The sequence below is a fragment of the Bos taurus genome, chromosome 13 (genome assembly GCF_002263795.3).
Source record: "Bos taurus isolate L1 Dominette 01449 registration number 42190680 breed Hereford chromosome 13, ARS-UCD2.0, whole genome shotgun sequence".
NCBI classification, from domain to species: domain Eukaryota; kingdom Metazoa; phylum Chordata; class Mammalia; order Artiodactyla; family Bovidae; genus Bos; species Bos taurus.
Window position 1 is genome coordinate 29,680,340 of NC_037340.1, and position 12,132 is coordinate 29,692,471.

The window sequence follows — 12,132 nt, forward strand, 5'->3', positions numbered from 1 at the left end:
CTTAGAAACACCAAGTGCAGAGACTGTTCAGAAGTGTGAATATCAAAATGAAGCTTTATTGAAATGAAGGTCCAGGCTGGCATAAATTCACTTTTTAAAAGGCTGGTATAGCGCTTGTGAACAAGAACATCTGTATCCTGCAACACTGAACATCTTTCCATCCAAACTTGGAAAACCTGCCACACAAACAACGGTTCCAGTTGTGGGGTGGGGTGGTGGGGGAGATGATGCTAGACTGCAGGTGCACCATCCGTGTAGGGGAGAGATACTAAATGCCAAGCAATATGCTGTTCTCAGAAGTAATACGTTATTAATTTTTACTGTCAGTTTGCCTTTCTTTGTAGGTAGGTATGGGCTTGGGAGAAAGGCTAAACATAGAAAATGCCAGGTAAGCTATTTTGACTAGAATTCACCACTTTATTTGGTTAACTTACTTCCTTGGAATTTTATTATTATTTTCTCCCCTTGGAACTTTAACATGTATAAAAAGTATGATGGAAAAAGGTGAAAGGAGGCAGGAAGAGAATAGAAAAGTAAACGGAGGAGGCGGTATGCTCCGATGTGGGTCTGTCGTGACAGGGTCATTTGTGTTAGTGTGTGGAGCATAATTGATGCTCTGAGTGAAAGCATCGCTATTTAGAGTGTTGTTGTTTGGAAAAGGTATTTTCTGTAATTTACAGGGAAGGAATTGGGTTAAAGTTTATTTTTAGCCTAAATTCTGGTTGATCTGTAGATTATGCCACCTATTTCTTAAATCTACTGAATGTCATCTTGACCAAAAAGGTTGGGGGGCAAGGATGTCATGTACTAGAGCATTTCCATTGCTGACAAAGGACACGGGATAGTGTGGTTTCTTGAATCTATGACTCTATACATTGAAATTTGGTTCTATAATAACAGCTATTTTTATAAATATGAGCTGTTTTACTGATTTTCTATTTTAAAATGCTCATTGGTAACATGTTTACATTATAAAGAGATGGATGTGCTAGTCATTTATTAAATACTGAATTTAAAATGAGTAAAAGAATATGAACCCTATAACAACAACTATGTAAGTGAAGAGAGTAACTGCCACAGTTCCATCATGAGGTGAGCCTGTGCAAAATTTATGAGTGGCAATCAAGCGATTTTTTGAAAACCTACTTCGTATGAGACTGCCATAAAAATGACTGGGACATGATTCTCAACTGGAACCTCTTCTGCAGATTAAGTTAAAAATCTCCTTTACTTAATTCTCGTATTTCAGTGAATTGGTTCACTTTTGCTTCTGAAGCCATCCTGCTCCTGTTAGGAAAAAAATGGTAGTGCAGTTGGCTTTGAGTCATCATATATGAGAAATCTAACCTTGTGCCTTCTAGAAGGAAAACAGCACTTGTCCTCAATTAGGAAGGACTTAGGGGGCCCACGCGCACCCCCTAGTGGAGGTCCCAGGGCATCACAGCTGTGAGCTGGCCTTCCAGATGAGCAGAAGCTTGGGAAATTTGCTCTCAGCTCCTTAGGGGAAATCAGGGGCAACAGAATTTGTTTCTGTAAAGGGCCAGGCTGTAAATGTGTTAGGCCTTTGGATTCATAGTCTCTGTCAGAACAGTTCTTAACTCTGTATTTTGTAGAGTAAGGCAGTCACACACAGGCAACACAAATGAATGACCATGGCCATGTTCCCACAACACTTTATTTATGGATGCTGACATCTGAATTTCCTGTAATTTTTGAGTCACAAAATGTTATTCTTTTGTCTTTTTTTTCTCCTCAACCATTCAAAAAAATATAAACACCACTCTTAGCTCCTGGGCTGTACAGAAGAAGGCGATGAGCTGAGTTTAATTCACGGGCCACAGGTTGCCAGCTCCTGCCTGGTATAAGGTATGATTGTTTCCTTTGACCACGTATAACATGAAGGAAGGCCATCCTGTTGTCTAAGGGACCTGGATGTTTATGGACCGAACGGCCGAGGCACTGGTACGTAAAGGCAGGAAGTATCTACTTTGTGGAATTTGACTCAAGGCCAGTTGAGGTGGCCTCATCCACCATCTTTTCCCCTTGGACTGTTGGCAATATATATACGTATTTATGCACACTGAGAAGTTTTTCAAATCCTAGATAAAAACACCATCAGTAACAAAACTATGAGACTTATTTACAAATAAGACATCTTCCTAGGGCGGGCCAGCTTTCACGGTAAGTTAGAGTCAGCATAGAGGAATATGTGCAATTCTGCATAAGTAATAAAAAACATTCAAACTCTCAGTGTCCTGATGGCACTGATGAACTCCTCTGGGCATGTCTTTTGACTTGCGGGCTTTGATGTCCTTTTCCTCACATATCCTGGCTGTTGCCGAGAAGAGTAAGAATCTGTGCAGGAGCAGAAGTCTACTTTGGCAGGGGTGTACACTCTTCAGAGAGCACACTTCATGTCTGCCCCAAACCTTGCTTTGGAACCAATCCATCGTCCTGCTGGAGATCAAAGTACAATTTGTGTGTTTACTGATTTGGCAACTTCGCTTCTTGAGAAATAAGAGCCCAGGACATTTTTATGTTGCTCTTCACTTTCACACCCACTGCGTGTCACCGAGTTACACAAGTGCTGGTTCCGATGAGATCGCGTGTGGTGATGGAAGTAAACACCTTCTGAGTGGCTCCCTCATCTGCTGCGTGGATCTGCAGACCATCACTTCATAGACAGAAATGCAGCAGTTTATCTCCACACAGTGGCCAAGATTTTCTTACACAATTCTGTGACTTCTGTTCAGTTCATAGAAAAGCAGTCCCTTTTCTAGAGAGAGGAAGAAACCCCTTCCTCTTCATCAGGAGACAGCCAGAAGGTTGAGAACCAGAGGAATGTGCTCTGTACCCTCTGCATCCCTCCTATAAACGGGTCAACAGTGGAAAAAAAGGATGGATGTTAATGTCAGCTAGAAATGTGTTCTACAGGTGTGGTCACAAATGGATGCTTTTCCATCTCTTCTGTTACTGACACTTCGATGTCACTTAAGTTGTGCTTTTACTCTTCTTTGGAATGGCAGTTCCAGGAATCTTTAGGGTATTAACGAATGATGATGTCAGAGTTCTAGAAATATCAATAGAAATATCCATCTACTGTAATACGAGTCCAACCTAAAGGGAGGGAAGAGATGGAACAATAAACACAAGTGAGAAAGAAAAATTAAATCAATGTAGTACAACATATGTATATTTTTATTTTATTCTTTTATTTTTTATTATTTAATTTTTTTTTTGCCATGTGGCATGTGGGATCTTAGTTCCCTGACCAAGGATTGAACCTCTGCCTTTTGGTGTGGAAGTGCAGAGCCTTAACCACTGGACTGCTAGGGAAGTCCCACAGATATATATTTTTAAAAAGCTACTAAAAAGAAAAAAACTAAAAACCTCTCAACACTCTGACAAGAAGCAAGTATGGGGTTTTGTAGGTTAGGTTTATCAAGTCTACAAAGACTCATCAACTTCACTCACCTTTTCAGACTCTGTCCCTGGACACCTCCAGTTGTACAAGTAATACTGTAAATTGCCATCGCCTATGCCAAACTTGAGTTTTTCCAAGAATGTCTTATTTTCCATCAAATCTAGTGCATTGAATACATCAAATCCTTTCTGTCAATGTGAAATTTTTAAAAAAATGTTAAAGTATTAAAGGTTTGAAGTATTTTGTATATGATGTATTTCAGTACAACATTTCATTCTCCTACTAGTAGCCTGAATTGAATATGCATTTATAACGAGGTTTAATGTCTGCAGTATATGCTATGCATTAATAAATCAGTTCACAACTATCCTATTAAACTAGCAAGTAGTGAATATGATGGAATCAACAAGATTATCTAGAAATGCTGAATAAAAAAATACAGTCTGATGGCTAACAGTGACAAAAAAATTAAGGTTTCAAGAAATATTTTGCCCCAGTTTTTGAAGGCAACAGTTGTCTAGATGGCCCCAACACCAGAACTGTGAGTAACCGGCCTTCCTAAGTTCTGACTCACCTAAACCTACAGCCAAGAAACCAAACCTGGAAAGACTTGAAATTGTGTATTTGTCTTGGGCTAATACTGGGAAATAAGTTTAGTAACATTTTTATAGTAAAAACAGAATTAAAAAATACTAGTTAATACTATGCAAAATGTGACACAGATGAAGTACCTGCATTTCTGTTTCTCAGGGGTTTTACTTTAAATAATTTATTACTGGCCCTTTGTGGGGAGGTAGTTGAAAATGAGCTACAAGATCAAAGAAAGGCAAATGCTGATTTTGGGGTCTGCTTCTAATAGATTAAAAAAAAATGTTTCCAATGATCAAATACTAGAAGGATACAAGGAAAACACTTTTGATGTGTAGCTCCCGATTTCTCATAGGCAATATTATCTCATTCAGTACTTGTATCAAAACACTTACATCAGCTGATTTCTGTTCTTTTAAAAGAAAATGTTTTATTTGTAGCATGAATTTAACAATCATCCTAACTACTATACTGAGGAAGTAAAAAATAATGCAAATCCATTAAGGCACATTTTGAATTTAATTCTTTTCGTTTTAAATTCTCTTAATAATTTTATTAATTAAACTTAATTTCAAAGTTCACAGACTAAATAAAAAAACTTGCTGTTGCCAGTTATTCACTGTAACACAACATTCACATTTTCCCCATACAGGCAGGTCTCATTTTATTGCATGTCACAGATTCTGTGTTTTTTACGAATTGATGGTCTGCGGCCACCCCACATTGAGCAAGTCTGTCAGGGTCATTTTTCCAACTGCATCTGCTCACTTCATGTCTCTGTTCCGTTCTGGTAATTCTTGTAATCCTTCAAACTCTTTCATTATTATTATAGTTGTTACAGTGATCTGTGGTCTCTGATGTTAAGAATATCACTCACTGCAGGCTCAGATGATGGATAGCATGTTTTTTTCAGGAATAAAATATTTAAAATTAAGATCTCTAAGTTATTTAGTTACTACCACACACTTAACAGACCACACTATCGCGTGAAGATAACTTTTGAATTTTTTTTTTTATATGCACTAGGACACCAAAAATTCATGTGGCTCACTTTATCACAATACTTGCTTTATTGCAGTGATCTGGAACCATATGGAACTGAACCCACAGTATCTCCAAGGTATATACCTGTATAACATGATCATGTAATTTTCTTATATTCCTTATATTATGAATTTTATGTTTTTTATTTGTTTTTAAAGATTTATATGGACCACCTTTTAAAAGTCTTTATTGAATTTGTTAAAATATTGCTTCTGTTTTATGTTTTGGGTTTTTGGCCGCAAGGCATGGGGGATTTTAGCTCCCCGACCAGGGATCAAACTTGCATCCTCTGCTCTAGAAGGCTAAGTCTTAACCACTAGACCACCAGGGAAGTCCCATGTACTTTCATATAAGGGTTAAAAGTTTCTGATTTGTACAAAATGTCTTTTTGGTTAAGTTACAATAGAGCTGATAATGATAACAGTCACTAAAGTTTTTTTTAAAAAACCTCTTATCAAAATTCTTCTTTTGACTGATGGTCAACAGTAAAATATCTCAAATGAATTCTCCTGTGTGGAAGAAAATACAAGACACTTATATAATTTGACATACGTATCTGGAGACGCACACACAGCACAGCCAGGAGTGAGTCACCTACCAGCTTGGCGATGATGAGCGCGTCGCTCATGAGGTCCAGCAGGGGCGTCTCCGTGTGGATGTTGTAGAAGGAGTAGGCGGCTTTGAGGCTCTTGTGAGCCGGGTGGTGCATGACTGTGGAGGGGAGTGTGTAGAAGCTCAGGAAGTCAGTTAGTTTACCACTGGAGTTCTAAAGAACAAAGGTAACGTCAGATAAACATCTCCTCGAACAAGTGTCATCCAGGCACTTCAGCTCACTTTGTAATCTCTGACTTGCACCATGGCTTTCCATCAGAATGGAGAGCAACTGCTCCTGCTCCATCCTCCAGGTCTGATGTGGAGCCCCACCGTGTGCTGGGCAGTGGCCAGGGAAGAGCGTGGAGCTGTGCCTCAGCCTAAGTGCTCACTGGTGCCTGGCAGTAAGTTCTTAAGAAGGAATGCTTCTCTTTGGTTGACTAGTGACTACAGACTTATAGGGACAGTGATAAAAGTCAATTCACTGTTTTTGCAAGAATAAGATCATTAAGGATCAGGATACTACCTTTTCCAACTAAAGGATACTGTGTAATACCTAACATCTTCTTGGCACAAGGCAGGAATTTTATCAGCTTGAAATGAAGTGGGATAGAGTTTGGGAGTTGTTTTTTTTCGAAGCTTGTAAAAGGCATTGGTTCTGCACCAAAGTATACGTATGTAAATGACTGAGAAAATCTGAAGCTATCAAATATCAAAAGGGATGCAAAAAAGATGGTGTTTGTTTCACCATCACTGGTACAAGAAATACAAGAAATTAGTCAATATTGTTTGGGTTGTTTCAGTTAGCTGTGGTAACTAGGTATATATGTGGTTACTATGCCAGTCTGCAAAGAATTCAAGCTATATTTGAATTATACAGGTGCAGAGGCTAGACCACATATGGCATTGCTAGTATTTGTTTTAGCAGAAATTTCCAGAGGGATGGATTTATTCACTTTTTGAGTGCTTCTGATTCAATAATCCTTTTTTTCAGACATTAAGAATTAAAGATGTTAAGCAAAACTGATGTGCTGTATTAGCAGCTCAAATATTAGAGATGACTTAAAGGCCTAGATTTTCTATTTTGTTAAGGATTTTAAAATACCATAGCAGAAATTAAGAGAGAAAAAAAATCACTGAATGGGCTCAGTAGCAGAGTGGAGATGACATGATAGAATCACTGAACTTGAAGAATCCAGTAGAATTTACCCAATCTGAAATAAGAGAGAGAAAACAGACTGGAAAAAAAAAAATTAAGCCTCAGGGATCTGTGAAGCAGCAATAAAAGATTCACCATTCATATCACTGGAGACTCAGAGGGAAAGAAGAAAATGGGCTGAAAGAGACAATGACTGGAAGCTTCCCAGAGGTGGCAGAGATTTAAGAAGAGATTCAAGAAGCCAAGTGAACTCTAAGAGGATAACAAAAAGAAATGCACATCATAATAAAATTTCCCAAAGTTAAAGACAGAGATCTTAAAAGTAGCCACAGAAAAACAACTCATTACCTACAAGGAAATACTAATTCAAATGAAAATGGTCTGCTCACCTGAAACCACAGAGGCCAGAAGCAAGTGGCTCAAGAGCTGAATGAAAAGAACCATCAATTGTGAATTCTGTATCTGGTAAAGCTTCTTTCAGGAAAGAAGGGCAAATAAGACATTCTCAGACAAATGAAAACTAGAAGAATTCGTTGCCAGCAGACATACCTTTAACACTGGCCAAATAACATCCTTCAAATAGAAAGGAAATCTCAAGATACTCAAGATGGTGATATTTAAACTTTGAGACAGTAAAGAGACCTAAATGGAAGTAAAATCACTTGAAGTGGTGCAATGTGGATACCAGAGAACTGATAATTTATATCCATATACTATAATACTCAAATCTTGCTTGTGTTCAAGCACAAGCACTCTTTGTGACCCCATGGATGTAGCCCACCAGGCTCCTCTGTGGAATTTTCCAGGCAGGAATACTAGAGTGAAGTCACTCAGTTGTGTCCAACTCTTTGGGACCCCATGGACCATAGCCTACCAGGCTCCCCCGTCCATGGAATTTTCCAGGCAAGAGTACTAGAGTGGGTTGCCATTTCCTGCCCCAATACAGGGACCTAACCCACATCTCTTGTGTCTCCTTCATCAGCAGGCGGATTTTTTACCACTGCGCCACCTGGGAAGCCCCATACTCAGATAAGACCTATACAAATATACTCAAATGCACTATAAATAAATAAAGACAGATCAAAAAATGGTCAAGGATAGGAAGGCAAGGAAAAAGAGAGGGGCAAGAGCCAGAAGAAACAAACAGAAAATATAATATGGAAGACTTAAGCTCTAATGTATCAATTATCATCAGGTGTAAATAGTCAAAATATACCAATCAGGAGAAATTCTGCAGAATACATAAGGAAACATGGCCCAAACATCACTTCAAAATCAATGACATAGATGGCTTAGAAGTAAAAGGACTGAAACAGATATATCATGTAAACATGATATACAGGCATACCCTGGGAATATTGCGTGTTTGGTTCCAGACACCCTCGATAAAGCAAATATTGCAATAAAGTGAGTCACATGAGTTTTTTTGTTTTCCCAGTTTATATGCAAGTTTGTTTGCACTATACTATAGTCTATTAGTGTGCTACAGCATTAAGTCTAGAAAAGAATATACATAATTTTAAAATACCTTATCACTATAAAATGCTAATCATCATTTAGAACTTTGAAGCAGTAACATCAAAAATCACCATAACACATATGATCATAATGAAAAAGTTTGAAATATTCAAAGAATTACCAAAATGTGACACGGAGAGACAAAGTGAGCAAATGCTGTTGGAAAAAAATGGCACCAACAGGGTTACCATAAACTGTTAATTTGTTAAAAATGCACTATCTGACTAGTATAATAAAACAAAGAGTGATAAGATGAGGTCTGCCTGTACTAATAGACAATGAGAAGGAATTTTCTAAGGTTAGATGGGTTCAACTGGAGAATTCTAGCAAACATTTAAGGAACTAACACGAATTCTATACAATTTCTTCTAGAAAATAGAAGAGGAGGTCACACTTCCCAACTCCTCTTATGAGTCAGTGGTTTCCTAATACAGAAACCAGAGACAGTAAAAAAAAAAAAAAGAAACTGCATATCAGTATCTCTCATGAACTCAGGAAATACTCAATGAAATATTAGCACTCCAAATCCAATAATGTACAAAAAGAATTATACACCATAACCAAGAGAATAATTTTCCTAGGTATGTGAGGTGGTCAAATATTTGAAAATAAGTAAATAAATGTACCATATCAACAGACTAAAGAAGAAAAACCGTATGATTATATCAACTGAAGCAGAAAAAGCACTGGACAAAATCCAACATCCGTTTATGATGAGAACTCTCAGCAAGCTGGAAATTTTCTCAAATTGATAAGGAGCATCCATGAAAAACTGACCGCTAACATAATGGTGTAAGTCATGGGGTTAGACCAAATGCTCTTCCCCTAATATCAGGAACAAGGCAAGGATGTCAGCCTTCACCACTCTTATGCAATGAAGTACCAGAAGATCTAGCCCCTGCAATAAGGCAAGAGAAAGAAAGAAAAAGCATACAGATGGGAAGGGAAGAAGCAAAACTGACTCTATTTGCAGATGACAAAATTATCCATGTAAAAATCCCAAGAAATTTCCAAATAAACTCCTGGAACTAATATGTGATTTCAGCAAGGTTGCAGGATACAGGAGTATCACAGAAAAACCAATCACATTTCTACATACTAACAAGGAATATGTGGAAAACGAAACTTTAAAAAATGTATAGGATCTAGATGCTGAAAATTAAAGACCGCTGACAAAATAAAATTTAAAAGACCTAAATAAATGGAGACATACCATGTTCATGGATTGGAAGACATGTTAATCCTCCCTAAATTAATGCAATCCTGCTGAATATCATGCAATTATTATCACAATCCCAGCAAGGTCTTTTGTAAATTAAGACAAGCTTATTCTAAAATTTATATGCAAAGGCAAAGGAACTACATTAGCTAAAACAATCTTGACAAAGAAAAATGAAATGGGAGGAATCACTCTACCTGATATCAAGCCTTACTACAGAGCTACAGATTAATTAAGACAGCGTGATATCTGTAGGGGAATAGACACAGAGATCAATGGAACAGAATGGAGAACGCAGAAATGGACCACAGTACAAAGTATTCGTATTCAGCCTATAGAAAACCTTTTACAAATCAAGACAAGGTTGAATGAAGTGATTGAATTATGCCATCTTGAACAAAGGCAGTTCACTTCCAACCAGTTTTGCAAAAGCAAAACAGTATTAAACTTTGAGACACCGTTCATCTCTGATGAGGTCATCCAAACTGTCCTTTTCAAAACCGAGGGAAGCAATTAATCACACAGGCAACATCAGAGCAGTATCCTGATTTCCCATTATTAAGTAGTAAAAGTGTGCTCTTGTGCCAGGAATGAAAACTGTAAGCACAGCTTGTTCTAACAGAGTGAGCAGAAGCTTGGTATAGAAGCAGTGAGTCATGGACACAGAGGAAGGAGATAGGCACTCTAGGGTCCTTCTGGGAAATGGACTCAGTCGCATAGTATTTTCATACTTTTCTGTACTATCTTATCACCTTATCTTTACCTCCACTACAAAAGTGTCAATGATGTGCTCCTGAGGGAGGAACCAGTGGGCTACTTCCTCTTCATCCATCACCGGGGCTAGATGAAACTGCTTCAGGTATGTGTTGGTGAGTTCTTGAACAGCTTTGATATCTCTTGGTTCCATTGGCCTCAAGCCTGAAGTTTTTGTAGCCTGTTGGAGTGAACACAAAACCAATGGGGAGGTTTAAATGAGAGGACTAAACAAACTTGGAGCCAGTGTGGTCCCCAGACCAACATTACCATCATCTCATGGGAGCTTGTTAGAAATGCAGATTCTTGGGCCTGCCCCAGATGTACCAAGTCATAATGAGCAATTTCACAAAATCCCCTGATGATTTGTATACACAGAAAGCTTGAGATGTACTGCTGCTGCTGCTGCTAAGTCACCACAGTCGTGTCCAACTCTGTGTGACCCCATAGACGGCAGCCCACCAGGCTGCCCCGTCCCTGAGATTCTCCAGGCAAGAACACTGGAGTGGGTTGCCATTTCCTTCTCCAGTGCATTAAAGTGAAAAGTGAAAGTGAAGTCGCTCAGTCGTGTCCGACTCTTAGCGGCCCCATGGACTGCAGCCTACCAGGCTCCTCCGTCCATGGGACTTTCCAGGCAAGAGTACTGGAGTGGGGTGCCATTGCCTTCTCTGTGAGATGTACTAGTTAAGCACATAAGCTACACAATGTGTTCTATCCTATCTTTGTGTACCAGGTCTTCGGTTAGTATTCCCTATGACCTACGAAACCAATGGGAACACTACAAATTCACCTATATACCCATGCCAAGAAATTTAACAGCCTACACCAGGGATTCCCAACCTCTGAGATCTAATGCCTGATGATCTGAGGTACAGCTGATGTAATAATAATAGAAATAAACTGCACAATAAATATAATGTACTCGAATCATCCTGAAACCACCTGCCCCCTACCCCTGTCTGTGGAAAAATTATCTTCCATGAGACTAGTCCCTAGGAACAAAAGGTTGGGGACTGCTGGCGTACATAACAGGGCAAAACAATCCCAGCGTGTGTTCTGGAATATCATGTTTGACATTTTGAAAACACAGTTGAGAATGGCTGAGAAACTCATTTTGTCCAATAGCCCATGAATAAGATGTAGCTATTTTGTTCTCATGAGCAACAAAAATGAAAGAAAAGTCAATCATAACAGTCACCATGGGAAGGCAGGCATTTTAGTTACCAAGAACGAATGGCTAGTTGCCAAGTACTGGCCTTGGTCTTGCTCGTCATTAATTGACCAATGCTGCTCAATTAAAAGGTGATCATAGTAGGCATCTGAATCCTTCATCTCATAAGTCACAGTTTTTACATAAGGCCATAGGGTTGGATGGCATCATCGACTCAATGGACATGAGTTTGAACAAACTCCAGGAGACTGTGAAGGACAGGGGAGCCTGGCGATGTCCTGCAGTCCATGGGGTTGCAAAGAGTCAGACACAACTGAGTGACTGAACAAAAACAACAAATAGGAATGACAGACTCTCAAAGGTCGGGACAAGGCCCCATCTGGATTTATTTGTTCAAGTGCTTATCCTTAAAAGAGCTTAAGGCATCAAGTATAAGAAGTGTCCAGATACCAGGACACTTGACACTGGAAGTGAGAAAGCTCACTACATTCCTTGTCTGTACAAAGACAAAACTCTAATTACTTACAAATGAGTTTGAGCAAGCTCCGGGAGCTGGCAAAAGACAGGTAAGCCTGGCATGCTGGAGTCCATGGGGTCGAAAAGAATCGGACACGACTAAGCGACTGAACTGAACTACAAAAACAACTTCATTTCTTCTAGTTAAC

At 38.9% G+C, this 12,132-nt stretch overlaps 1 protein-coding gene across 4 annotated transcripts in view; it reads right to left on the reverse strand.

Moving 5' to 3' along the window:
• Positions 1 to 1,657: 1,657 nt before the first annotated feature.
• NMT2 (N-myristoyltransferase 2) overlaps positions 1,658 to 12,132 on the reverse strand; it is a 60,338-nt gene continuing 49,863 nt past the window's right edge. Inside the window, 4 exon segments of one of the 4 annotated variants that reach the window (NM_174456.2) lie at positions 1,658 to 3,117; positions 3,475 to 3,612; positions 5,655 to 5,822; positions 10,307 to 10,477. In NM_174456.2, the coding sequence (NP_776881.1) occupies positions 3,097 to 3,117; positions 3,475 to 3,612; positions 5,655 to 5,822; positions 10,307 to 10,477 (498 nt within the window). In that variant the 3' untranslated portion in view covers positions 1,658 to 3,096. 4 annotated transcript variants of the gene reach the window in all.